Source organism: Rhinatrema bivittatum, chromosome 9, assembly GCF_901001135.1.
Source record: "Rhinatrema bivittatum chromosome 9, aRhiBiv1.1, whole genome shotgun sequence".
NCBI lineage: Eukaryota > Metazoa > Chordata > Amphibia > Gymnophiona > Rhinatrematidae > Rhinatrema > Rhinatrema bivittatum.
In genome coordinates, this window is record NC_042623.1 from 228,282,551 (window position 1) to 228,308,348 (window position 25,798).

Below are 25,798 nucleotides of genomic sequence, written 5' to 3' on the forward strand. Positions count from 1 at the left end.
GGGCATCGTCAAAAATATATATATGAAAAATGTCGATGACCCGGGCAGAGCAAGGATACTAGTGACGAAGCACTGATAGCATCGGCGTAGGTATCTATGGAAACGATGTGGCATTGAGAAATCGAAAAACATTGTTGGAATCGGGAAAAAATGATGCCGGCATCGATGGAGTCTATGCCGGCATCGATAGGAACGTCGACGATATCGATGGAAACAATGTGGGCGTTGACGGCATCGATGTATGGAGGCGGGCGCCAACGGCATCGGTGGCATGGCTCGGGCATCGACGGCATGGCCACTGACGTCGACGGCATCAGGATTGACTTGGGCACCAATGGCATCGATGGTACCAGCATGGGCACCGATGGCACGGACGACACAAGGGTGTGCATCGATGAAACCCAGAGAAAAATCAGTGCCATGGATGAAAAACATGGATGGCACTGATAGAATCGATGCTGGGATCAATGGCATCAATGTACCGTGGGGGAGGGGTACCGATGGCATCGAAGAATGCAGGACTGTCTGGAAAGGGGTACCGACGGTAGCGATGGGGCATAGACTGCTTGAGGGTACAGAGGAAATCAAAGGACCTGGATTCGACAGAGGCCCTGGCGGCAATGGAAACTGTGGAAGTCCCTGTCCCACTAGCGCTAATAACCAGGCAGAGTGTCACAGAGGGGCACTCGCAGGCTATGTGTGGCTAACTATGAAAACAGGGAGAGGGAAGGCCGCAGTCGGTTGGCAGGCCAGGGAGGTGACAGGAACCGACCGAAAAACAGGGCATAGTACTCGCCGAGCGTCGAATAAATGTACGTGAAGGGAGACCCGTACAGGGAAAAAGTGTTTGTGAAGTAAAAGTTTGTGTTTCCGTAGGAAAAAGTGTTAGAATTTCTCACAGAGCTCCTAACCGCTATGCTTACTGCAGAGCGGAAAAAAGAAGACTGAGGGAGACACCTGTGGTCACAGGGATAATTGCAGGCTGAGCATGCTCAGTGCCCTCAGTATGCCAGTGTCAGTCAAAGCTTTATAGAAACTTTGACAGAAAAGTTTTCCATACAGGGCTCCATCCTGTGATGTTATGTGAGGACTACCATCCTGCTTGTCCTGTGAGAATACCTCCAAGTCCTCTGGTCTATGACTTCCACTTTGGAATTGGTACCATGGGCTTTCGCTCATATGTGTCCTCTTCAATCGGCCTTGCTCTCCGGGTGGAATCCTGTCTCGGAGCAGTTTCATCTTTCTCTGCCGCTTCCGGAAGAAACCCAGACCAATCTGGAGTGGTGGCTGTGTCAGGACAGTCTGTCTCGTGGCATGCCCTTGGAGGTCCCAGCCTGGATAGTGGTCACAACCAACACCAGTCTCTCCAGTTGGGAAGCAGTATGTCGGGCTCAAGTGGTGCAGGGCCTCTGGTCTCCAGAGGAGACGTCTTGGTCCATCAACCACCTAGAGACTTCAGCAGTGTGCCTGGCATTACAGTTCTTTCTTACTTTTGTCCAGGGCAAGTCCGTGAGGGCGTTGTCAGACAATGCAACGACTGTGGCGTACATCAACCAGCAGGGTGGTATGAAGAGTCTAGCATTAGCACAGGAAGCATAAGAGTTAGTCCAGTGGATGGAGCTTCACTTGGAGATGATGGCGGCATCTCGCATTGTGGAACTAGACTATGTTCAAGCGGATTTCCTCAGTCACCAACAGCTGGATCCTGGGGAGTGGGAACTGGCGGAGGAGGCCATGCTCCTGATTCGTCACGTGGGGAACTCCGTGCATGGAACTTATGGCAACGTGCAACAATGCTAAGGCGCCAAGGTTCTTCAGTCAAAGAAGAGAGCACTGGGCGGAAGGAGTCTATGCCCTGGTCCTTCCGTTGCTGACAGACGTTCTGTGTGTTTCCGCTATGGCTGCTGGTGGGCAAGGTCCTGCGAAGAGGAGAACTTCATCTGGGGGTGGTAATTCTGGTGGCTCCCAAATGGTCGGGTCAGCCATGGTTCACAGACCCTCGTCAATCTGGCCTTCATCTGTCTCGCATTCCCAGCCTTCTTCATCAGGGGCCTATATTTTTGGATCAGGCAGATCGCTTCTCTCTCATAGCTTGGCTTTTGAAAGGAGGCGTCTGAGAAAGAAGGGTTATCCAGAGAATGCTGCAAGCCCAAAAGAAGTCCACCTCCCTAGCTTATGTGCAGGTGTGGAAAATGTTTGAGATTTGGTGCAGAGAACATAGTGCAGATCCTTTTCAGGCTTCTGTGGTGCATGTTTTATCTTTTCTGCAGTAGGGACTGACAAAGGGTCTGTCTTTCAACTCCTTGATAGTCCAGGTGGCTGCCTTTGGGTTGTCTTAGAGGCAAGAGACATGGTGTTTCTTTGGCAGCTCACCCGGATTTGGTATGTTTTTTGCGAGGAGCCAAGCACTTGCGTCCCCTGATACTTAAGGCTTGTCCCCCTTGGCAATTGAACTTTGTTCTCAAAGCTCTCTGTGGGGCACCATTCGAACCTCTGCGCAGCATGACTTTGAAGGACCTTACTCTGAAGGCCGTTTTTCTGGTGGCAGTTTATTCTGCTAGGCAGATTTCAGAGCTACAGGCATTGTCGTGTCTGGATCCTTTTCTCAAGATTTCCCTCACTGGGATATCTTTGCGTACAGTGCCCTCTTTTCTGCCCAAGGTTATTTCCTCTTTTCACCTGAATCAGACCGTAGAGTTGGTGGCCTTCCCGAATTTGGATAGGTCAGTTCCTTTGAACAAGGATTTGAGGTGCCTGGATGTCAAGCGCACGCTGTTGAGATATTTGGAAGTCACTGTCAGTTTCCAGGTTTCCGGTTTTTTTGTACTCTGGAATGGGGCAAAAAAAGGGCAAAAAGCTTCAAAAGTGACCATAGCACGATGGCTAAGAGAGGCCATAGTTTCAGCCTTCCTTTGTATAGGCCACCAAGTACCTTAGGGCTTGAGAGCTTATTCTACACGGTCACAAGCAGCATCCTGGGCCAAATGTCAGCTGGTGTCATCTCAAGAAATTTGCAGATTGGCTACTTGGAAGTCTTTGCAAACTTTCTCCAGACACTATTGTCTGGATATCCAGGTTCCTGACTCTGGTGGTTTTGGAGCAAGTGCGCTTCGAGCGGGACTCTCACAGTCCCACCCGGTTTAGGGAAGCTTTGGTACATCCCAGCAGTCTGGACTGATCTGGGTATATACAGGGAAAGGAAAATTGGTCCTTACCCTGCTTTCATTCCTGTAGTACCACAGATCAGTCCAGACACCCGCCCGGGTTTGGAGAGTCCACTCGATTGGTGCTGCTGTGACACATATTCTAATAATTTTCTAGAGCATTTCCTGTCTCAGGTGATGGCTGAACATTGTTTATTTCAGGCATTACAAGGCTTGTTCAGAATCTGTGTTTTCTGACCGTTCTGCTCGTTGGCGGGTGTAGGATTTTAGTTTGAATCGTGTTTTTTCGGTATGTTCTTTCCATTGTTGCTTGGATACAGATACATACTGGTAGACTGCAGATGGAGCATCAGGTTATGTTACAGCATCAGTAAAACTTTCTCTGTCTCCATCTGCTGGAAGGGAGGCAAAAACCAGCAGTCTGGACCGATCTGTGGTACTATAAGAACAAAAATTAGCAGGTAAGGACCAATTTTCTTTTTACATGTGTAAAAACCTAGTTTTAAGTGTGTGAATGCTTTTGAAAATCAGGCCCTAGGTATGTAAGTATCTTTTTAAAATATCAAGTTACACATGTAAATGTTGGCCCCATCTTGGAATGCCGCTGGACTGCCTCCCTTTTTACGTACATATGAGATTTATAAAATAGCATGTACACAAGTAAGTCTTTGAAAATGAATCCCTAAGGGCCAGATTTTAAAAAGGTTGCGTGCTCCGGGCCTATTTTAAAAAGGCCCGACGACGTGCGTAAAGCTCAGGGACACGTGTAAGTCCCGGGGCTTTACTAAAGGGGCAGTCCAGGGGTGGGGCCAGAGGCCTGCAACACGGTGGCCATTGCCGCTATGTCGAAGGATCGCATGCCGGCAGCCTGCCGGTGTGCAGAACTTGCAACTGCCTGGAGGCAGGCGCAAAAGATAAAATAAAAATTTTGGGGGGATTAGAGTAGGGGAAGGGGTGGGAAAGTCAGGTTAGGGGGAAGGGAAGTTCCCTTCCAGGCTGCTCCAATTTCGGAGCGACCTGGGAGGAAACAGGGGAAGGCAGCGCGGCTTGGCTCGTGCAAGGTGCACAATTGTGCACCCCCTTGCGCACGCCGACCCCAGATTTTATAATTGCGCATGCAAGTTATAAAAGCAGGTGTACATGTATGCCCATGTGCACCTTTTTAAAATCTACCCCTAAGTGAATATCTTAGGCAGTGAGGCAAAAATGTGACTTGCTCAAGAATCCTCAAGGGGAAGTAGGATTTCAACTTTGGTTTCCCCTGTTCCCTGTTCATTGTTCTAACCACTAGGCCACTTCTCCTTCCTTGAAGTAGCTCTTTCATGAAAGATGTAACTACAGCTGAATACAGAGATCCAGATCATTAATCTTTTTTTTTTAAGTGCTGACATCAGCAGACAGTAGGAGGGCAATTACTATTCAATACAGATTTAAAGGACATACGGGCTGATTCAGTATGGTGCGCTCAGCCGACAGACCTGTAGCCCCGGTTTGGCCGCACGTTTTCGACACGCTATTTTTACCCCTTATACAGTAAGGGGTGATAGCGTGTCGAAAACACACAGCCAACCCCCCTCCCCCCAAAACTAATAGCACCCGCAACATGCAAATGCATGTTGATGGGCCTATTAGTTATTCCCGCGCAATACAGAAAGTAAAATGTGAGGCCAAAAGCTGCACATTTTCTTTCAGAAATTAACGCCTGCCCAAAGGCAGAAGTTCATTTCGGCCGGCACAGGGAAAGTGTACAGAAAAGCAGGAAAAAAAAACCTCTTTTCTGTACACCCTCCGACTTAATATCATAGCGATATTAAGTCTGAGGCCCCAAAATTAAAAAAAAAAATTTTAATCTGCCCGCGGGTTGGAAGATGGATGCTCAATTTAGCCGGCGCCCGTTTTCCGAACCCGTGGCTGTCAGCGGTTTCAACAACCGATGCCGGTAAAATTGAGCATAGACTGTCAAACCCGCTGACAGCCGCCGCTTCTGTCAAAAAGGAGGCGCTACAGACGCACTAGTGTCCCTAGCGCCTCCTTTTACTGTGGGTCTTCATTTAAATACTCGATCGCGCACCCAGGAGAGTGTCCTGGACGCACGTCGGGAGAGCGGGCGCTCGCCTCGGAGCACCGGCTCTCCCGCGGTTTTTACTGTATCAGCCCGATAGTAAAGAAAGCCACCATGAACTCTCAGAATTTGCTATGCCTGATTCCCCATATGAAACCACATTTTGTATGCAACCATACAAGAACATCTTTGCAGAAGTAGGTGCTGTGACATGTCCTCCAATTTAATTTTCAATTTTTTTTTTTTTTTTTAAAGAACACTCGTAATGAGACAAAGAATGAACTGGAGAAGATGATCAGAGTAAATGCAGACCATGCCGCTTACCTTGCAAATGATGAGGTTACAACCGTGCGGAAAAATCTTGAAGCCCGGGGAATTGAAGTGGACCCAGTTTTGGTGAGAGTCTCAGTCCCTCCTAGAAATCCACAGAAGAGCTTCCATATGTATTTCTACATAAATTGAAAAGGGAGTCATTGAAGAGCAGACGTATGAGTGCTTGAGTTCAGAGTAGTGTTATCTTTCTGTGAGTTTGCTGACTGTGGCGAATGCCATGGCTTGTTTGGTTTTTTTTTTTTGTTTTGATTTTTTTTTGCACTTTCTTGGTTGGTGAGCAGAGCTGAGCTTGCTCAGCATATGTAGTTCTTCCACTGTGTCTGATTTCCAATCTGAATAATTACATTGCCCAAGTAACTAATTCTGCTGCTCGATATGTAAAGAGCTTGTTACTGTTGCCTAACTCATGAAAACTGGTTATAATTCAAAGATGATAATATTGGCTAACATGCAAATATGGAAGTCCTGAACACACACAGAGAGGTTTCTATACGGTACAGTTTTTGGGCAACACAGACAAGTCTGGTTTTCAGCACATACGCAATAGATATTTGTGAAATCTATTTACATGTACTTGGTCTACATTTAGTTAATTAGTATATCTTAGCCTAAAAGCCAGATCTGTTTGGAGGCCCACATTAGATTCCCCATTGAGTGCTTGCAGGGATTAAGTATGCAATAGGCCTGCAGACACCAAGGGTCCAGCATATCTGATACCAATCTGGGCGTGTAACATAGTAATACTGGAAAAATCATTGGGTTGGTCCCATGAAAATCTTACATCTGCTGGCAGGCCTTGATGTCCCATCAAAATCTCTCTCCCATATGCATCTGGGAGTCACAGTTCCCTCTTCTGTAATAAAAGGGATGCACCGTCTCAGTAGTTCTTGCCAGAGTGAAGTTTTAGGAAGTGCCAGGATGTGACTGAAAGTAAAGTCAAGGTCATGCTATAAATTATCTCAGGGTATGACAGCTTTAATTATTGTGAACAAATTCATTTTTTTAATGATTTTCCCCTTTTTGTCCTTTTTCATAAGATTAAAGATACATGGCATCAAGTTTACAGAAGACATTTCCTGAAGTCTGCCCTTGGTCACTGTAATCTCTGCCGAAGAGGCTTTTATTACTACCAGAGGCACTTTGTAGACTCGGAGGTAAATCTATGAAGACCTCATGGGATTGTATGGGCAGGGATACTAATCCATGATCTACTCTTTAGGAAAGCATGTTCAGTAATATATATTATATATATTATATATATATATATTATCCTTTATGTTCAGCTCCAGAATTTTTGAGACATTTTGAGGTCTGTATTCAATAAGCCAGTGAGCATATAATTTATCCAGATAAAGTTATCCGAATTATTGTATCTGGCTATTCAGTGGAAATTTTTCACCCAGTAGCAGATCTGTAGTTATCCAGATAACTATTTGTGCAGACTGACTTCTCCGCACAGATTTAACCACATAGTGTGCACGTAGCTAAATATGTAAGCCTGTCTTCACCATGCCTCCAGCCCCACCCCTTTTCTGTTTGAGTAACTTTGTCCACACCATGACAAAGGGGGGATATTTTTAAATGGACAGATTTATGCAAGTAAAAACTATTTTACCCCATAAATCTTTTAAATATGGACATTTTTTCTTAAACTCTAGACAAATGCTGAATGCTAATAGCAGCTGTACCCAGAATATGCATCAGATGGTAGTTGTCGGTCACATAATTCAACAGAAAGAAGGCTCTCGAACAAGTGGTCGTGGGATGAGGGTCACAGGGAGTACAATCAGGAGTCTATCTCTTTCCTTGCAGAGAGGGTAGCAGACGTGTGGAATGGCGTCCCAGTGGAGGTGGTGAAGACAGGGACAGTGCCATAATTCAAGAAAGTATGGGACAAGAACCAGGGATCTTTGAGGGAGAGGATGGGTTGTAAAGCTAAGTGGGAGGTGTAGAATGGGCCCTGCGGTCTTTATCTGCTGTTCTTTATCTGCTGTTCTGTTCTGTTTCTGGGTGTACTGGCTACCTTCACCTATTTGATTTTGACAGGAAATGTTTGTTTGCTCCTGAAAGCTAGTCACAGAAAGTTCCTGAATAACCTGATGAAGGGATTATAGCTCTTAACAGCTTGTCGCAGATATATTGATTTGATCCAATAAAAAGTTCTCACCTACAGCTTATTTCACCCTTTTTTTTGCCTGTTTCAGCTGGAGTGTAATGACGTGGTCCTGTTCTGGCGAATCCAGCGAATGCTTGGGATAACAGCAAACACTCTGAGACAGCAGCTTATCAACAGTGAGGGTGAGGACTGAGGCTGCCTATATGTAATACTATCTTACAGGATTTAGCACACACCTCCAGTGTTTCCTATCCCACCTGTTTCCACTGCAAGGTTTAGTGTCATATGCCCTGTTTTGTTTTGTTTTCTTTGCTTTCAAAACTTAAATGCTGGCCTAATCCAACTTATATGATTAAGAATTCACTTGTTAAGTGAGACAGTGGGTCTATGAAGTCATGGTCAGGCCCTGGCTTGTAATGCAAGGTTCACATACTGATACCATCTCCTCCATCACTCGGTCAGCCCTTCTCCTTCTGTCGGTACACGTCTTTCCCTGGGTTTTGCCTCCCTGCCAGAGGATGGAGCCAAATTTTACTGGCACTGTACATAACCTAGTTTGTTACCTGCAGTCCCTCAGTATTTCTCTGTCTCCAGCAGATGGTAGATGGTGCAAAACCTGCTATTCTGCTGTAAAAAAGAAAAAAAAGATAATAGAAGAAGAGAGAGAGCCTTCCTCCCAGGGGGTTAGGTTTTGGTGGGACCAAGAAAAAGGAGTTTTCTGCTTTCCTGCTTGGAGTGGCTGAGGTACTTTTAGACCGCTTTGTTTTTTCTTCTCAGTGGCAGAGCGTGCAAGGTGGGCAGCTGTCGGAGTAAGGATCCCCTGGGCACATGTAACGTATGCAGCTCGGCTTGTTGCTCTTGTAGGTCAGCTCGGTCATGGCTCAATCGGACTGTTGTTTAGTGAGGGTTCTTCAGAGGGACCTGCGGCTACAGCAAAGGAAAAACAGGCTCCCGTTCAGGCGGTGGCTGGGGGGATCAGTCAGACTTCTGCGGCGAGTCAAAGCTAATGGCGCCGAAGAGCTGGCAGCTTCAGCATGGCAGGCAGAACAACTTCCAAGCGGTAGAAGGGGGGAGCAGTCAGACCGCAGCAGCCTATCAGACAATGTGGCTAATGGCGCCAAAGAACCAATGCAGGAGCGATAGAGCTCGTGTCATGCACGTGGCTTGGGCGCAATTGGTGCACAGCTTCTGAGTCTCCATGAAGAGGTTATTTCTGGCGGGGCTGCCTTGGGGACACCAGCGCGAACTTAGGGAAGCGCCAGAGCGACTGCGGGTTGGTTTACTATGAGCACGGGAACAGCGGTCATTTTGACAAAGTCAATAAGAGCTTCGGGGGAGATGGGCGTTCCCCTCCTACCTTTTCCCCAGCCATTGGGAGTCCTGCAGGCACGCACCTTCGGACTTCCAAGTCTTTGGGCATCTTATGCCCGGTAGGTAGCAAGGGGGAAGCGTGTACTTCCCCACAGCAGGGCACAAAGTTGCCCATGTCCTGTAATTTAAAAAAAAAAAAAAAGCCTGAAAGGGGAGGGGATGGGGGTTCTAGATTTGGCTTTATATCCACATAGTCCCTTGGATGGGGGGCCAGAGGAGCGGGCTGGGGGATAATGTGGGAATGGATCCGCTGTGGGCTGGTCGCTTGGTGTTTCTTTGGCTTAGGGCATATGGGGCGTCGTGCAACAGCAGGAGGTTTCTCTAGGTCTCAGTCCCAGTGAAGAGTCCCGTGCGAGCCAAAGGGCAATGTGTGGCAGACATTTGGCATGTTCTGAGATTTCATATTATACAAGGTTCACATCCTGGGATTCCCAGATGCCTGATGTGACAGGTCTGGCCAGGGGCATGGAGAGGTCTCGCTGGCCTAAGAGGATGGATTTCCTCATGTTCTTCGGGAGCTGGGCATCAAAGTTCACAGGACTCTGACCTGCAGAGAGCTGATACTGTTTCGTTTTGGGATGGCTAGCATGTTCCAGCGACAGCTTTTATTTTTCATAAGTTAATTAGGTAACGAGATCCGCTACATTGGGAGATGTGTAGCTTCACCTCAGGAGGAGGTTTTAAGTCTTGGCCCTGTACATAAGGACTGCGATTTGCAGCAGTTTTATGCAGGGAACATGTCTATGTTGGAGTTGCAAGCTGCATCAGGTGTGGCAGCAAAAAATAAGGGTTAAGGCGACTAGTGTATGGTGCAGATGCTTTGTACAGCCTGGTCAAGTCATCTTTTGGCATCAGGATGTCTGCGAGGTAAGCCAGAAGACTGCTCTGGTTATGTGGCTGGTCGGGGGAGTTGGTCCAGTTCTCGACTGGGAACTCTTCCGTTTAAGGACAGGTTCTTGTACGAGGACAACTTGGAGCAGATAATGGAGCATCTGGGGAGGTCCAAGGTGCAGGTGCATAACTTGCCAGAAGACAGGTCCAAGGGCTTTTTCTTCGGGTCCTCACAGGTGAACTGCGGCCAGTGCTCAGTTCTGGGGAGGCACCTCCCTGAGACAACCCAAGAATGGAAAACAGGTGGAGTAAGTTCCTCACAGTGTAATGAGGACAGTCTCCTAGTAAGTTGCCGTCTGAGGGCGTTTCAATCTGTTTTTTGCAACGTGTGGGCTGAAATTAACAAGGGCCAGTGGATCCTGAAGGTGTTAAAAGATGGCTATGCATTTTTTAATTTGCTTGTCCGGTTCAAGACGCTTAGGTGTTTTTGGAGACACTGGATCGCTTCTGGTGACCAAGGGCATTAGAGCCTGTTCCCCGAGAGGAGCAATGAACATGCTGTTCCATTAGTTTTCATCGTGCCACAGATAGAAAAGGATGTTTTTGTCTGACTTGAGGTTTGAGAAAGATGTGTTGCTCTGATAGTTACTTTTTTCCAGAGAAGAACTTTGGCCTTTCTGGCTTGGACAAAGGCTTGTAGCATATATCCATAAGCTTGGAGCATCAGCAGTTTTCTGAAGTTTTGTTTTTAGGGATCATTGTCTGTTTTTCAGCCTTCCTGTTTGGTGTCACGCAACTTTGCCAAGGTGATGATGGTTGGGGCAGCGGCCCTACATCAGGAGCATGTGCTGGTGCATCTGTGTTTGGATGATTGCCTGACTTCACTCGGCAGAGCCAATCTCTTGCGACAGTTGGTCAGAATGTGCTGAGTCTGTTGAAGTCTTCAGACTGGGTGTTGAATCTAGCATAGAGCCATCTAGTTTCCAATCAGACTCTGGAGGATCTGGGGGGAGCTTTGTTCGACTGGGTCAGATTACACACCTTATGGGAGCTTTTTGTAATTACTTGTGGGTCCTGGGTCAGTGGTATTGACCTTGGAATTGGTGCCCAGTGGAATCCATGGTTGGAGGACTTTTATCTTCCCCTTCCACATGGACCAGTCTGGATTGTGGTGTAGTTACTCACTACTGAGGCCAGCCTTTCAAGCTTGGGGTGTAGTGTGTCAGCTTCACTTGGCGTGGGGCCACTGGTCCAAGAAAGTGACTTTCCCTGTATGTACCCGGATCAGTCCAGGACAGCTGGGTTTTGCCTCCCCACCAGCAGATGGAGACAGAACAAGACTTTGCGGACTCTGTCCTATACCCCTGAGGTGCCACCTAGTGTCTGCCTGTATTCTTCTGTCTCCAGCAGGTGGTGGAGGTGCAAAGCCTAGTGTCTCTTAGAGGTGCTAAGTTAGGGGTAGGCTTTTTTTTCTGCCTTTCATAGCTTAGCGCTGGTGTTGGTTTGTTAGGGGAACTTTGTCAGGGTTCCTTTAAATTAAAAAAAAAAAAAAAAGTTAAGCAAGTTGGGCACTGCTCGCAGCCCGCCAACTCTCTCCACTCCTCTTAATACCGTTTGCGGCCCCATATGGCTCGCACCCAGTGGCGCACCAAGGGTCTCCGGCGCCCGAGGGCCAATGCATTTGTGTGCCTCTCCAGCATCCCCCCTTAATCCTTCTTGTACTAATGCTTAAGGTCACAGAAAATCAGTGGCGTCTCTAGACAGAAGAATTGTTGGGGGGGTGGGGGGGGAGTCAAAATGACATTTCTTCATCACACCCACCTCTAAAGCATGGATCCTGCTTTAAAATTGGTTATAAAAAAAAAAAGTATTAATAAAAAAGTTCAAAGGGTCTTCTGTGTAATTTTAAAAAGCTGGCCAATTTCACACTATAAAATTATTTGATAGCCTCATTCAACTAATTCTATATGGCTATGAGAGTGAAGTCTGGAATACATAGGAGGGGACAGAATGTCAATACAAATCCTGCACCTCCAGTTCTGTAACTCTGTGCATCCACTGAAATTCCCCCAAACAATGGAGCTTGGATGTTTCCCTTACAGCTCATCATATTAAAAGATATTTTCAAATTCTGGTGTCACCTCACAGTAACAGCAGCACAAACACCTTCCACTGCAAGGCACATTGTGAACTAACACAAAACCCCGCAAAAAAGACACTCAAAATCTATACTGCAATCCCATCGTAACATAACAGTAATAACACCAAGGACTCAAACAACAATAACCCTACCTGTGAAAAAGCAAGGGCTATTTCCTAGCATGTAGCAGATGGACTCAGGATCAATGGGTATAGTGTACTCCTGATAGCAGTTGGAGACGGATCAGATTTCAATCTGACGTCAGCCCCTAGTATATATACCCTGCAGGAAGTGCAGCTCTTCAGTATTTTCCGTCTCCATAGCAGTTAGGGACTATCTACACGCTCTCACAGCGTTAGTACAAAATTCAATGGAGAAAACCCAAATTCGGAAGAAAACTTACCTCTGAAGACGAGCCCCGCTCTCCTGCGGTGATACCCTCGGGTCCCTCCCCCAGTTGAGAATTCCCAAGGTGATTTCTGTGGTCCCTCTGAGGTGAGCCTCGGTCCGGCGGCCAAATCGCGGCGAGGACCTAGCCCCCGATCTCGGGCGCGGCTGAGAGGCAGCGGGTGCGCCCTCGAGTGTGGCGGTGAAGGTATTTGCCCTCTCCCCCCACAGCCGGAGACTGCCCGGGACGAAACCGGGAAGCACCGAAGACCAGGTAAGGTAGAAATCTTCAGCATAGACTCCGGTCTCCGAGGTTCGAGGAGTCGTACAGGTCGCCTGCTGGGACCTGTGCCGCCGGGTTGATCGGCCCTAGCAGGGCCAGGACCCGGTTAGTTTCAAGGGTCCCTCCACGTGGAGACCCTCCGAGGTGGTCGCCATATTGGCCCTATTCGCCGCTCTGTCCGCCATCTCGATCTGGGCGCACAAGGCCAACTAGGCGCACAAGGTACATGTGCGCATAAAGTACACGCACAAGGGCCGCGCACATAAGTTATACGCGCCTCGCGCGCCTATCGGGCTGAGCGCATATGTGCGACTTAGAGGCACATCTACTCGCACAACCCACACGCACATCTTAGAGGCGCCAGAGCACATAAAAAGAAGAGTTTACGTGCCTATAGCTATGGCACCACCGGGAACGGAGCTCAAGGCTCAAGGCCTCTGCCCAGCATGCCATCTCAGAGCCGCACAAAGCAAAGAGGCCAATGCCCTGTGCACCCAGTGCGAGGAGGTCCTGGGAGATCCAGGCCAGGGCCAGTCCCACCCAGGACCGAGTACTAGCTCTGCAGTGAGTACCCCGGACCTAGCAAATTCCAGCGGGACATCCCCTCAGACGGGGACCTCTAGGGACTCAACGCCCCTTAGCTTGGACCCAGCATCTATTTCATGGGTGGAATTCTTTAAAGGGCTACACACCTTCGTCCACATGCAGATGGAGCCTCCGGCTAAACAGCCACAGTCTCCACCAGAAGACCTTTATCCCTCAGGCCACGATAGGCCTAGACAAATGTTTCCACCACCCAGAAGCCCCACCTATGGGGACACGGACAACTCTGAAAAGGAAGCAGAGCCCCTAGAAGAAGGGGAACTCCCCCCCGGGGACAGAGCCTCACCAAACCATGAGATGCTTCTTCACCAAGGATGAGCTCCCAGACCTAGTCACCCACAGCCTGAAGGAACTCGCTATCCCGAGCGCAAGTGCTTCGGGGGAGCCTAAGACTAATCCCCTACTAGAGGGACTCCGTCAGACCTCTCGCCATGTCCCTCTCTTACAAGCCATCCAGCAGCTAATTGATCTGGAATGGAATACTCCAGAGTCCACATTCAAAGGGGGACGAGCTATGGCAGCCTTGTACCCCCTGGACCCGGCGGCCAAAGACCTTCTGACATGCCCAAAAGTGGATGCCATGGTCTGCGTGGTCTCGAAGCGCACTACTATCCCAGTGGAGGGAGGAGCAGCGCTCAAAGATGCTCAGGACCGACGTCTGGAATCCATCCTTAAACAGTCCTTTGACGTCGCCGCTATGTCTCTACAAATAGCGGCCTGCTGCACTATAGGGCCTGCTGCACTATAGGGCCTATCTCAGACCAGGAGCAACACCCATGGAGAGGCCATGGAACCAGCAGTATCATTTCTTGCGGACGCCACCTCCGATCTGGTGCGCACAGCGGCCAGAGGAGTGTCATCAGCTGTGGCTGCCAGGAGACAACTCTGGCTCCGAAGCTGGTCGGTCGACGCATCTTCCAAAAAGGGTCTCACAAGGATGCCCTTCAAAGGATCCCTTCTGTTCAGCAGCGAACTAGAGAAACTGGCCAACAAATAGGGCGAGTCCCCATTGCCGCGCCTACTGGAGGACAGGAATAAGAGAAACCAGTGGCCCTTTCCCCAGGCCTCCAGGGGCAGAGGTTCACAACACTTCAACTCATATAGAAGCAACTATCAAGCGCCCCGCCCTATGGGCAGGAACCAGTCCTTTCGGAGCAAGCACAACAAGAGGGGGGAACCAGCTCGGGTCCAGGCCCCAGCCGCACCCCACAATGAGATTCAGCCAACCCGTCCAAGGGAAGAAGCCTTAGGGGGCAGACTAGCCCTATTCTACCACAGATGGGTCGAGATAACTTCGGACAAGTGGGTCCTAGCCATCATTCTAGAGGGGTACTATCTGGATTTCCTACGAACCCCTCCGGACAAGTTCGTGGAATCCCCCTGCCATGACCTCTCCAAGATGGTGGCAGTGGAAGTTACACTGACCAGACTACTGGTCCTTGAGGCCATAACCCAGTGCCTCCACAAGAAATAAATACTGGGCATTATTCCATTTATTTTATTGTCCCCAAGAAAGAGGGGGACGTTCAGGCCCATCCTGGACCTCAAGTCTGTCAACCGCCACCTGAGGATTCCCCACTTCCGCATGGAAACCCTACGCTCTGTAATAAGGGCAATACAACCGGGAGAATTCCTCACATCCCTGGATCTTTTGGAGGCCTACCTTCACATCCCAATTCATCAGGAGCACCAGCGCTTCTTACGCTTCAAAATCCTGGACCGTCACTTCCAGTTCCGGGCACTACCCTTCGGGTTAGCCACAGCACCCTGGACGTTCACCAAGATTATAGTGGTGGTGGCGGCAACACTGAGGACCACCATTCCGGTCACAGGGGGCTCTGCATTGAAGGACCTGCAGGATCGTAAACTGAACTGCAGCTGTAGAAGATCTTTGAGGTGTCGGCCCTCGGGGTCCGGGCAGCAATGTGTAGCAGCTTTGCCCTGAACCCATGTGGGCAAAGCTGCTACACATGGGTTCAGGATTGGCACATGGGTTCAGGATTGGCAGGCTGAGTCAGACCTGTCTGGCAAAGCAGCGGTTCAAGCTAGTCGGCTGGAAGCGGCAGCAGCGTATAGCGCAGATGCCCTGTTTGATCTCCTGAGGACGTCTGCTCGGACGATGGTTTCAGCGGTGTCTGCCCGCAGGCTCCTATGGCTCAGGCACTGGACAGCGGATACATCTTCTAAAGCACAGCTGAGTTCCTTGCCTTTCAAGGGGAAGCTCCTTTTTGGACAACAGTTGGAGGATATGATTAAGTTTCTGGGTGAGAATAAGGTCCACAGGTTGCCTGAGGATAGACCTCGGTCCAAAAGTTCCTTTCCTCAGCGAACTCGATACCGGGGAAATCGTAGTTTCCGGTCTTCCCGGTCCATTGGGTCGTCATTTTGTCAGAGCGTGCCCCGCCATGCTTCTTGGAACCAGTCCTTTCGGGGCCATCGCCCAGCCAGAGATGGTGCTCCCCAGTCCCATGGGGGCTCCAAGACTGCGCAATGAAGTGAGGACGGCCCACCCTTCCGTTCCCAGGATTGGGGGAAGATTAACTCGTTTCCAGGAGGCATGGGCCCAACTGACCACCGATTAATGGGTCCTCGGCATAATAGAGCACAGCTACGCCTTAGATTTGCGCATACAGCCTAAAGCGCAGGGCGGTGCAAGTCACCCTGCAGCGCCTGCAAGATCTAGGGGCCATAGTTCCAGTGCCCGCAGAGCAGCTAAGGCATGGGCGCTACTCCATCTACTTTGTGGTACCAAAAAAGGATGGGTCCTTTTGTCCCATCCTCGATTTGAAGAGGGTAAATCAAGCTCTGAGGGTATCCCGTTTTCGGATGGAAACACTTCGCTCTGTCTTAGCGTCTGTGCACAAGGGGGAGTTATTGGCGTCACTGGACCTGACTGACGTGTACTTCCACATCCCCATACGTCCGGATCATCAGAGGTACCTGCGGTTTGCGGTCCTGGGGCACCATTTTCAGTTCTGCTCCCTCCCGTTCAGTCTTGCGACGGCGCCCAGGGTATTCACCAAGGTGTGATGGTGGTGGTTACAGCTGCCTTGCGACGGGAGGGGGTTCTGGTCCATCACTACTTGGACGATTGGCTAATTCGAGCAAAGTCTGAAAGCCTCTGCAGGGACACGGTGATGCGTGTCCTCTGGATGTTGGGCTCCTTAGGATGGGTGGTCAACCCCGAGAAGAGTCATCTGGCCCCCTCTCAGAACTTGGAGTTCCTGGGGGCTCGTTTTGATACTGCCTTAGGAAAAGTATTTCTGATGGAGGAAAGGATCTTGAAGCTCACGGCACAAGTGGTTTTCCAATCTCTCGCTCAACCCACGGCCTGGGATTATTTGCAGGTCCTGGGCTCCATGGCCTCGACCATCGATCTCGTGCCGTGGGCGTTTGCACATATGCGTCCTCTTCAGTCAGCTTTGTTGTCCTGCTGGAATCCTCCTATCCTTCCTACTGCCTTTCTGTTCTTCCCCCCGCCCAGTTACATTCCCCTGTTGCAATGTATTTTCCAATCTTTCAGTTACTATGTGAACCGGTATGATGTCCCCACAAATACCGGTATATAAAAGTTTCTAAATAAATAAATAAATCATCGCTCGCAGTTTTTCCACATTGTCCTGCCCCTGCCGGGGGCGGTGAGTTCCAGTCTTCAGTGGTGGCTTTCACCGCATAACTTGCGTCAGGGGATGGACTTGGAGACTCCCTGTTGGATCGTAGTGACCACGGATGCCAGCCTCTCCGGATGGGGAGCGGTTTGTCGAGATACGGCGGTCCAGGGTCAATGGACCAGGCAGGAAGCCTCCTGGTCGATCAATCGCTTGGAGACGAGAGCGGTTCGCTTAACGCTCCAAGCCCTCCTCCCGCTGGTGGGAGGGCAGGTCGGTGAGGGTGCTCTCCGACAATGCGACGACGGTAGCCTACATCAATCGTCAGAGTGGCACCAGAAGCCGTCCAGTGGCGGCGGAAGCCCAGCTCTTGTTCCTCTGGGCGGAGCAGCATCTTTACCGGAAAGCGGCGTTTCACATTGCCGGCATGGACAACGTCCAAGCGGATTTCCTCAGTCGCCACCAACTGGATCCTGGGGAGTGGGAACTCTCCGATGACGCCTTTCATCTTCTGTGCGACTGGTGGTCCAGACCGGCCATGGATCTGATGGCAACGCCAAGGCTACTTGGTTCTTCAGCCGGCGACAAGAACCGTAGGCGGAAGGAGTGGACACCCTGGTCCTTCCCTGGCCCAAGTTGTATGTGTTCCCCCCATGGCCATTGGTGGGCAAGGTGGGCAAGGTCCTACTCTGCATCGTGGGGGCACGCTGGAGTGGCCAAGGCGCCCGTGGTTTGCGGACCTCCTGAATCTGGCAGTGGATGGTCCACTGAGGTTTCGTCCGTCTCCCACACTGTTGCAGCAGGGGTCCGTCTGTTTCACAGAGGCAGATCGCTTTTGTCTAGCGGCATGGCTTATGAAAGGTGCCGGTTGAGGAGTAAGGGTTACCGGATACGGTGGTGACCACGCTTTTACATTCCCATAAAACTTCTACTACTTTGGCGTATGTTCGAGTTTGGGGAGTGTTTGAGTTCTGGTGTATCGACCACCATGTGCAGCTCGCCAGGGCGTCTATTCCGGAAGGCCTGGATTTCTTACAGGCAGGCCTAGCCAAGGGTTTGGCATTCAGTTCGCTGCAGGTGCAGGTGGCGGCTCTGGGCAGTTTTCGAGGGAAGGTGCAGGGGATTGCGCTAGCCTCTCACCCAGATGTGGTTCGTTTCTTACGAGGCGCTAAGCATCTTCGTCCTCCGGTCCGGAGTCCTTGCCCATCGTGGAGGTTAAACTTAGTGCTCAGAGTGCTTTTTTCTGCGCCTTTTGAGCCCTTGCGACGTGCGACCTTGAAGGATCTGACTTTGAAGGCGGTTTTTCTGGTGGCGGTTTCTTCCGCCAGGTGGGTATCCAAGCTACAGGCTTTATCGTGCAGGGAGACTTTCTTGAGAATTTCCGAGGCAGGGGTCTCCTTGAGAACCGTTCCTTCCTTTCTCCCGAAGGTGGTATCCTTTCATTTGAACCAGTCCGTGGAGCTCCCTTCCTTCACGGGGGTGGACTCTTCTTCTCCAGAGTCTAGAGAGTTGCAGAAGTTGGACGTGAAGAGGGTTCTATTGCGCTACTTGGAAGTGATGAATGTTTTTCGGCTCTCGGATCACCTTTTCGTACTGTGGAGTGGGCCCAGAAAAGGGCAGAAGGCTTCTAAGTCCACGAGTGCCCAATGGTTGAAAGAGGCGATAGCCTCGGCTTACCTAGTTCAGGGTCGACCGGTTCCGTCTGGTCTTAAGGCTCATTCCACTCGCTCGCAGTCGACTTCTTGGGCGGAGTGTCAGCAGATGTCGCCACAGGAAATTTGTAGGGCGGCTACTGGCAGTCTCCGCATAATTTTGCAAGGCATTATCGGCTTGATGTCAGGGCTCCAGAGCCCGGTTCTTTTGGGGTCAGTGTGCTCCGAGTGGGACACTCTCAGTCCCACCCTGGTTGAGAAAGCTTTGGTACATCCCAGCTGTCCTGGACTGATCCAGGTATGTACAAGGAAAGGAAAATTGGTTCTTACCTGCTAATTTTCGTTCCTGTAGTACCACGGATCAGTCCAGACGCCCGCCCGGGGAGAAGATGGAGAGTCTGCTCGGCTGGTGGCTAGTCAAACCCTCTGCAAGTTTTATGGACTGTCCCTCTCTAGGGCTCCGTTTCGGCATGTGTTGTTTGATTCATGCGGTTTTTGCAGTGTTTCATATCCCCTGCTCTTCGGGGGGGAGGTAGTTTTTTTTTTTCTAGTTGCCAGTTCTGGTTTTTCTATTTTTATTTCTGCTTGGGTACAGTATTATACTGACAGACATTAGGTGGCATCTCAGGGGTATAGGACAGAGTCCGCAAAGTCTTGTTCTGTCTCCATCTGCTGGTGGGGAGGCAAACCCAGCTGTCCTGGACTGATCCATGGTACTACAGGAACGAAAATTAGCAGGTAAGAACCAATTTTCCTATTTCTTCTGTCAGTCAGTTACAGATGAGAGTACTGCAATGCACCTTGCTTGCCTTTTGGCCACGGTTGCATGAGGAGAGTCCTTTCACTCAGTGCAGCAATGGCGGTCTACATCATCCGTTAGGGAGGAACCTAGCATCCTGTGGTGGGCTCGGGAGGCTTGGCAGTGGTTCTCTTAGCAGAGTATCACTTGAAGACAATGGAGGCGTCTCACATCCACAGAGTAGGCAAGGTTCCAGTGGATTTTCTCCATCTGAGAAAATTTGACCCCAGGGAGAAGACAATGTATCTCATCCACCAGAGATGAGGATATCCCCATATGGACTTAATGGTGACCAGACAAATCTCCAAGGTGGCTGCAGCTGCCAAGGAAAACACGATGCAGAAGATTCGCTCTAGTTCTACCATGGCCTCAAGTAATTCTCCTTTGTCTCCTATTGGGCAAGGTGTTAAGCCAGATAGTGGATGCCAGATTGTATAGCATTCAGGCAATATAATTCTCGTAGCTCTGGAGTGGCTTTGTCAGCGGATCTGCTCAACATGGCCATTGACGGACTGCTGAGATTCAGCCTCCTGTCATATGTTCTCCATTAGGGCCCAATATGTTCACATTAGGCTGCTCTCTTCTGTCTCGCAGCTTGGCTTTTAAAAGTAAAGGATTGGCACGGAGGGGATATTCCATAGCAGTTATTTCCACTTTGTTGTAGGCCAGGCGACCTTCTACCTCTTTAGCATATGTTCGAGTTTGAAGGGGCTGAGAGTCCTGATGTGTGACTAATGGAAAGCAACTAGTTCAGACCGCTGTGTCGCATATCTTGACCTTTCTCCCAGGACAAACAGGATGGTAGTCCTCACATATGGGTGACATTATCAGATGATGCCCTGTCATGGAACACTTTTGTCCCCACAACTACCACCAAACCCTTACAGATGCTCCAAAATGCGGCTGCCAGAATCCTTACCAACTCCAGCCGAAAAGACCACATCACGCCCTTCCTCAAGAATCTCCATTGGCTCCCTATCAGCTTCAGATTCCTTCATAAGACCCTCACTATTATTCATAAAACCATCCACAATCAGCACTCTCTCGAGTTAATAAACCCTCTACGCCTACACACCTCAAAAAGACCGATTAGAGCTGCTTATAAAGGAACCCTCCACGCTCCCTCCCCCAAACTCACTCTCCACACGTCTACTAGGGAGCATGCCTTCTCCACGGTGGGGCCATCTCTTTGGAACACCTTGCCCCCAGATCTACGCCAGGAACACTGCCCCTTGACCTTTAAAAAAAAAAAAAAACAAAAAAACTAAAGACCTGGTTGTTCAAACAAGCCTTTCCTTAACCCTCCCTCCTGCCCCTAACCCTTCTGCATATCCCCCCCACCCCCCCACCAATCTAGACTATACCTTCCTATCTTTATGTAAATACAGCATCCCCACCCACCTTCAAGTCTCCAACGGTGCAGCAGATATTTATGCTATATTGCAATGACAGACAGGAGCAACCCGGGAGGCGGTGTGGCGCTTTATGTCCGGAATGGCATAGAGTCCAACAGGATAAACATCCTGCATGAGACTAAATGCAAAATTGAATCTTTATGGGTAGAAATCCCTTGTGTGTCGGGGAAGACTATAGGGATAGGAGTATACTACTGTCCACCTGGTCAAGATGGTGAGACTGATAGTGAAATGCTAAGAGAAATTAGGGAAGCTAACCAAATTGGTAGTGCGGTAATAATGGGAGACTTCAATTACCCCAATATTGACTGGGTAAATGTATCATCAGTAAATGTTAGAGATATAAAGTTCCTGGATGGAATAAATGACATTCCCTGTATGTACCCGGATCAGTCCAGACTCCTGGGTTTTGTCCCCGCACCAGCAGGTGGAGACAGAGAAAGTTCTGTCAGACTTTGCCTTATATACCTAGGTGCCACCCACAGCCTTATATACCTAGGTGCCACCTAGGTATATAAGGCAAAGTCTCCAGCAGGTGCTAGGTTGCTTACCCACAGTCTGTATTAGTTGGCAACAGTTAGTTAAAGGTTCCATTTTATTTTAATACCCTCTTTTTGGTATAGGACTTGTTTGCAAAAAAAAAAAAAAGGAAAGGCAGTGAGGTCTATGCGGTTTTTCTTCAGCGAGGATCTCCTTGGCCTCCCAGGGGAAGGACAATCCCTCCTGGTTTGAGGCAGCTGCGGCTGTGGTTGATACTGGGGAACCCGGCTCACTCACCCCTGGAGACCTGGTGGCACGACCCCTTCCCGTGCTGGGTAAGTACTTCTCACTGATTCAATTAAAAAAAAAAAGAAGAGAATTTTTTTTTTGTTTGCTTCGATTCTCCCTTCCCTCGTCGGGTTTTTTTCTTCGGTGGTTGCGGTCTTTGTTTTTTGGCTCCCGGTCGCTGTTTTAAAAAAAAAAAAAACAAAAGTTACTTTTCTCTGCTTCTCTCAGCCCGACATGTCCCGTAGGGTGGCGTGCAGGGCATGCGGCTCGGCGTGCGGTCGTCTATCCAGAGAGGATCTGTGTCCTTCCTGCATGCCGAGGGGTAAGGGCACCTCTCAGGCTGCCGGGAGGGTCATGCTGCGCGTCTCTTCCGTTACACGCGAGTTTGGGGAGATGCCGATCCTTCCCTCAGCCCCATTCCCACTGAGCATGGGAACGGGCACCATTTTGGATAGTTTCAGCACGGCAGGGGTAAACTTTTTACCGCAGCATCACTTGCAGCAGCGTTTGCCCGTGGGGGGGTCTAGCATGGCGAAACCGCCGCAGTCTGTGAGGGGGGAGGCCCCTGCGGATAGGGGGGATTCCTCTTCGTCATCCTCAAATTCAGATTATATTCGGTTTTTGCATAAGGCTTTTAGGGCTAAGAAAGCTGCGAAGAGACACGGCAGGGACAGGAGTTTATCACCTTTACCCTCAAGATCCCGGAAACGGGCCCAGAGCTACGCAGAGCAGGAAACTCCCAAGGATAAGCGCCCTTTAAGGTCCCAGGCACCACAGGACAATTCTAGCTTCTTCTCTGATGTTTCTCTGAAATCAGAGGACCAGGGCCTGACCACCCCTCCCCCGAAGGGGGTAGAGGGTGAGGGGGACCCGCAGCAGAGTGCTGCACAGGAGACACATGCAACAGAAGGGGATGACCCTAAGGTAGTCCGGTTATTCCGAAGGGATGAGCTTTACCCCCTTTATCCCAGCTATTTTGAAGGAGTTTGGCATTGAGCCGACACAGGATCCAACAGTCTTAGGTTCTATGGATCTGGTTTTATTGGGTCTGAGAGGCCCGCCTACTACCTTCCCTTTCCATTTTTCAGCAACAGATTTACTGTACCGGGAATGGGATACGCCAGATATGGGCCTCAAGGTTACGAAGGCCATGAATAAGCTCTATCCTCTACCTGAGGAGGCTCTAGAGCTTCTGCGAGTTCCAAAGATTGATTACCGCTGTCGTGGCAGTTACAAAGAAGACGACTATTCCGGTCACAGGCGGTACAGTTCTCAAGGATTGGCAAGACCGAAAACTTGAGCTGCAGCTGAAGAGAATTTTTGAAGTCTCGGCGCTGGGGGTCCGAGCAGCCATGTGTAGTAACTTTGGATTGAGAGCGGGCCTGCGCTGGGTTCAGCAACTCCTGGCCAATGAGTCTCTCTCCGAGGAGGAAGCTCGGCAAGTTGGGCGCCTGGAGGCGGTGATAGCGTACAGTACAGATGCACTGTATGATCTTCTGCGAATTTCTGCTCGGTCCATGGTATCGGCGGTTTCGGCTAGACGCTTACTGTGGCTACGTCACTGGGTGGCGGATGTGTCTTCTAAATCTAGGTTGGGCTCCCTTTTAAGGGAAAGTTGCTGTTTGGCAAAGAGCTGGAAGACTTGGTTCAATCCTTGGGAGAGAATAAGATCCATCGCCTTCCTGAAGATAGACCTAAGCCGAGGTCTTCGTTTTCCTCAAGATCTCGTTTTCGGGGTGGTCGGAGGGATCGTATACCCCGAGCGTCCATTTCATCTTTCCGTCAGTCTACAGGCAGACAACAATTGTGGCCTCAGTCCTTTCAAGGGCGCCGTTTTGGTAGACCCGGTACCTCCCCGTCTGCTCTAGGAGGCAAAACTTCGCAATGATGGGCAGCCGGTCCATTCCTCAGTACCAGTGGTAGGGGGTAGACTGTCCCTGTTTTTTTTTTTTTGTTTTTTTTATTTAAACTTTATTGAATTTTCATTAATGATTTACATCATGAATAAAGGAAAATATGTAATACAGCACCAAACAAAACATTATAATAATCATACATTTCCATTATTATCACTGTTATTACATATACCATAATTGGGGGAGACAAATAACCAAAATATTCAATAATTGCATATCCATAAATTCAACAAAAATTATTATTCTCTACTATATTTTGTAAAAGAAAACTTCTATGAAGAGAAAGGAAGGTATTTTTTCCTTATTGGACATTCTCATTTGATACTGCTACCTGACTTTTATCAACCAAGAAAGTTTCTAAATGTGTGGGATCTAAAAATGCAAACCTATTATTACCTCTATAGTTAATACAGCATACACAAGGGTATTTCAGGAAAAAAGTTGCACCAATTGCAACCTTTTTAGAGGAGTCAATTGATATTATTGAAAAAAGAGCTACTCTTTTTATATCATTTTTGGCAGAACAAGATAAGGAGAATTTGTTTAAAAAGTTTTTTAGATCAGACTGTCCCTGTTTTAAGAGGAATGGGCCAAGATCACATCGGACCAATGGGTCCTCTCTGTGATGATAGACGGCTACGCTTTAGATTTTGTACACCAACCACGCTCACAGTTTCTGGTCTCTCTGTGTGGCTACACCACAAAACGCCAGGCCGTAAAGCTGACGGTGCAGCCGTTTTGGTAGACCCGGTACCTCCCCGTCTGCTCCAGGAGGCAAAACTTCGCAATGATGGGCAGCCGGTCCATTCCTCAGTACCAGTGGTAGGGGGCAGACTGTCCCTGTTTTAAGAGGAATGGGCCAAGATCACATCGGACCAATGGGTCCTCTCTGTGATGATAGACGGCTACGCTTTAGATTTTGTACACCAACCACGCTCACAGTTTCTGGTCTCTCTGTGTGGCTACACCACAAAACGCCAGGCCGTAAAGCTGACGGTGCAGCCGTTTTGGTAGACCCGGTACCTCCCCGTCTGCTCCAGGAGGCAAAACTTCGCAATGATGGGCAGCCGGTCCATTCCTCAGTACCAGTGGTAGGGGGCAGACTGTCCCTGTTTTAAGAGGAATGGGCCAAGATCACATCGGACCAGTGGGTCCTCTCTGGGATGATAGACGGCTACGCTTTAGATTTTGTACACCAACCACGCTCACAGTTTCTGGTCTCTCTGTGTGGCTACACCACAAAACGCCAGGCCGTAAAGCTGACGGTGCAGCGTCTTCTTGACCTGGGGGCTACTGTTCCAGTTCCTCCCCCGGACCAGCGCTCAGGCCAATATTCCATCTACTTCGTGGTACCAAAGAAGGAGGGGTCCTTCCATCCCATTCTAGATTTAAAAAGGGTAAACAGATGTCTGCGCATTCCAAGGTTCCGTATAGAGACACTCCGGTCTGTGATCGCGGAAGTACATCCTGGGGAATTCCTGGCGTCTCTGGACCTCATGGAGGCATATCTCCATGTAGGCATCAGGAAGGATCATCAGAAGTTCCTGAGATTTGCAATTTTGGGAAGACATTTTCAGTTTCAAGCTCTGCCCTTCGGTCTGCTACAGCGCCCAGAACCTTCACCAGGATCATGGTGGTTGTGGCAGCACAGCTACGCAGAGAGGAGTTTTTGGTACACCCCTATTTGGGCGATTGGCTGATTCGGGCCAAGTCAGAAGCCTTTTGCCAGGAGACGATCCAGCGGGTATTGCAGCTGTTGAAGACGCTTGGCTGGGTGATCAATATGGCCAAGAGTCACCTCATTCCCTCCCAATCCTTGGAGTATTTGGGAGCTTTGTTCAACACTCGGCAGGATAGAGTTTTTCTCACGAACGACAGGATTGTCAAGTTGCAGGGGCAAGTGCGGTCCTTACTCTCCAAGTCCCAGCCCACCGTCTGGGATTATTTACAAATGCTAGGATCTACTTTGGAGCTGGTTCCCTGGGCCTTCGCTCATATGCAGCCTTTACAGTCAGCCTTGCTTTCCCGCTGGAATCCGACCTCCGAGCAGTTCCATCTGGTTCTGTCATTGACTGACTCCGCTCGTTCCAGTCTGCATTGGTGGATGATCACGGACAATTTGACCAGAGGAGTTCCGTTGGTGGTTCCGGATTGGATGACCATAGATGCCAGTCTCTCAGGCTGGGGTGCAGTTTGTCTGAGGACCTCTGTGCAGGGACAGTGGACTCCGGAGGAATCTCGATGGTCCATCAATCGGCTAGAGACCAGAGCAGTCCGCTTCACGCTACAAGCGTTCCTTCCGTTGATCGAAGGGAAGCCGGTCAGGGTGTTATCCGACAACGCGACCACA

General features: G+C 49.6%; 1 protein-coding gene across 2 annotated transcripts in view; it reads left to right on the plus strand.

Moving 5' to 3' along the window:
• Positions 1 to 25,798, plus strand: part of OPA1 (OPA1 mitochondrial dynamin like GTPase) — a 568,764-nt gene that overhangs the window by 387,923 nt on the left and 155,043 nt on the right. For both annotated transcript variants that reach the window (XM_029616769.1, XM_029616770.1), the window contains 3 exons: positions 5,482 to 5,622; positions 6,597 to 6,713; positions 7,764 to 7,857. In XM_029616769.1, coding sequence (XP_029472629.1) covers positions 5,482 to 5,622; positions 6,597 to 6,713; positions 7,764 to 7,857 — 352 coding nt within the window. The remainder of the gene's footprint in view (positions 1 to 5,481; positions 5,623 to 6,596; positions 6,714 to 7,763; positions 7,858 to 25,798) is intronic.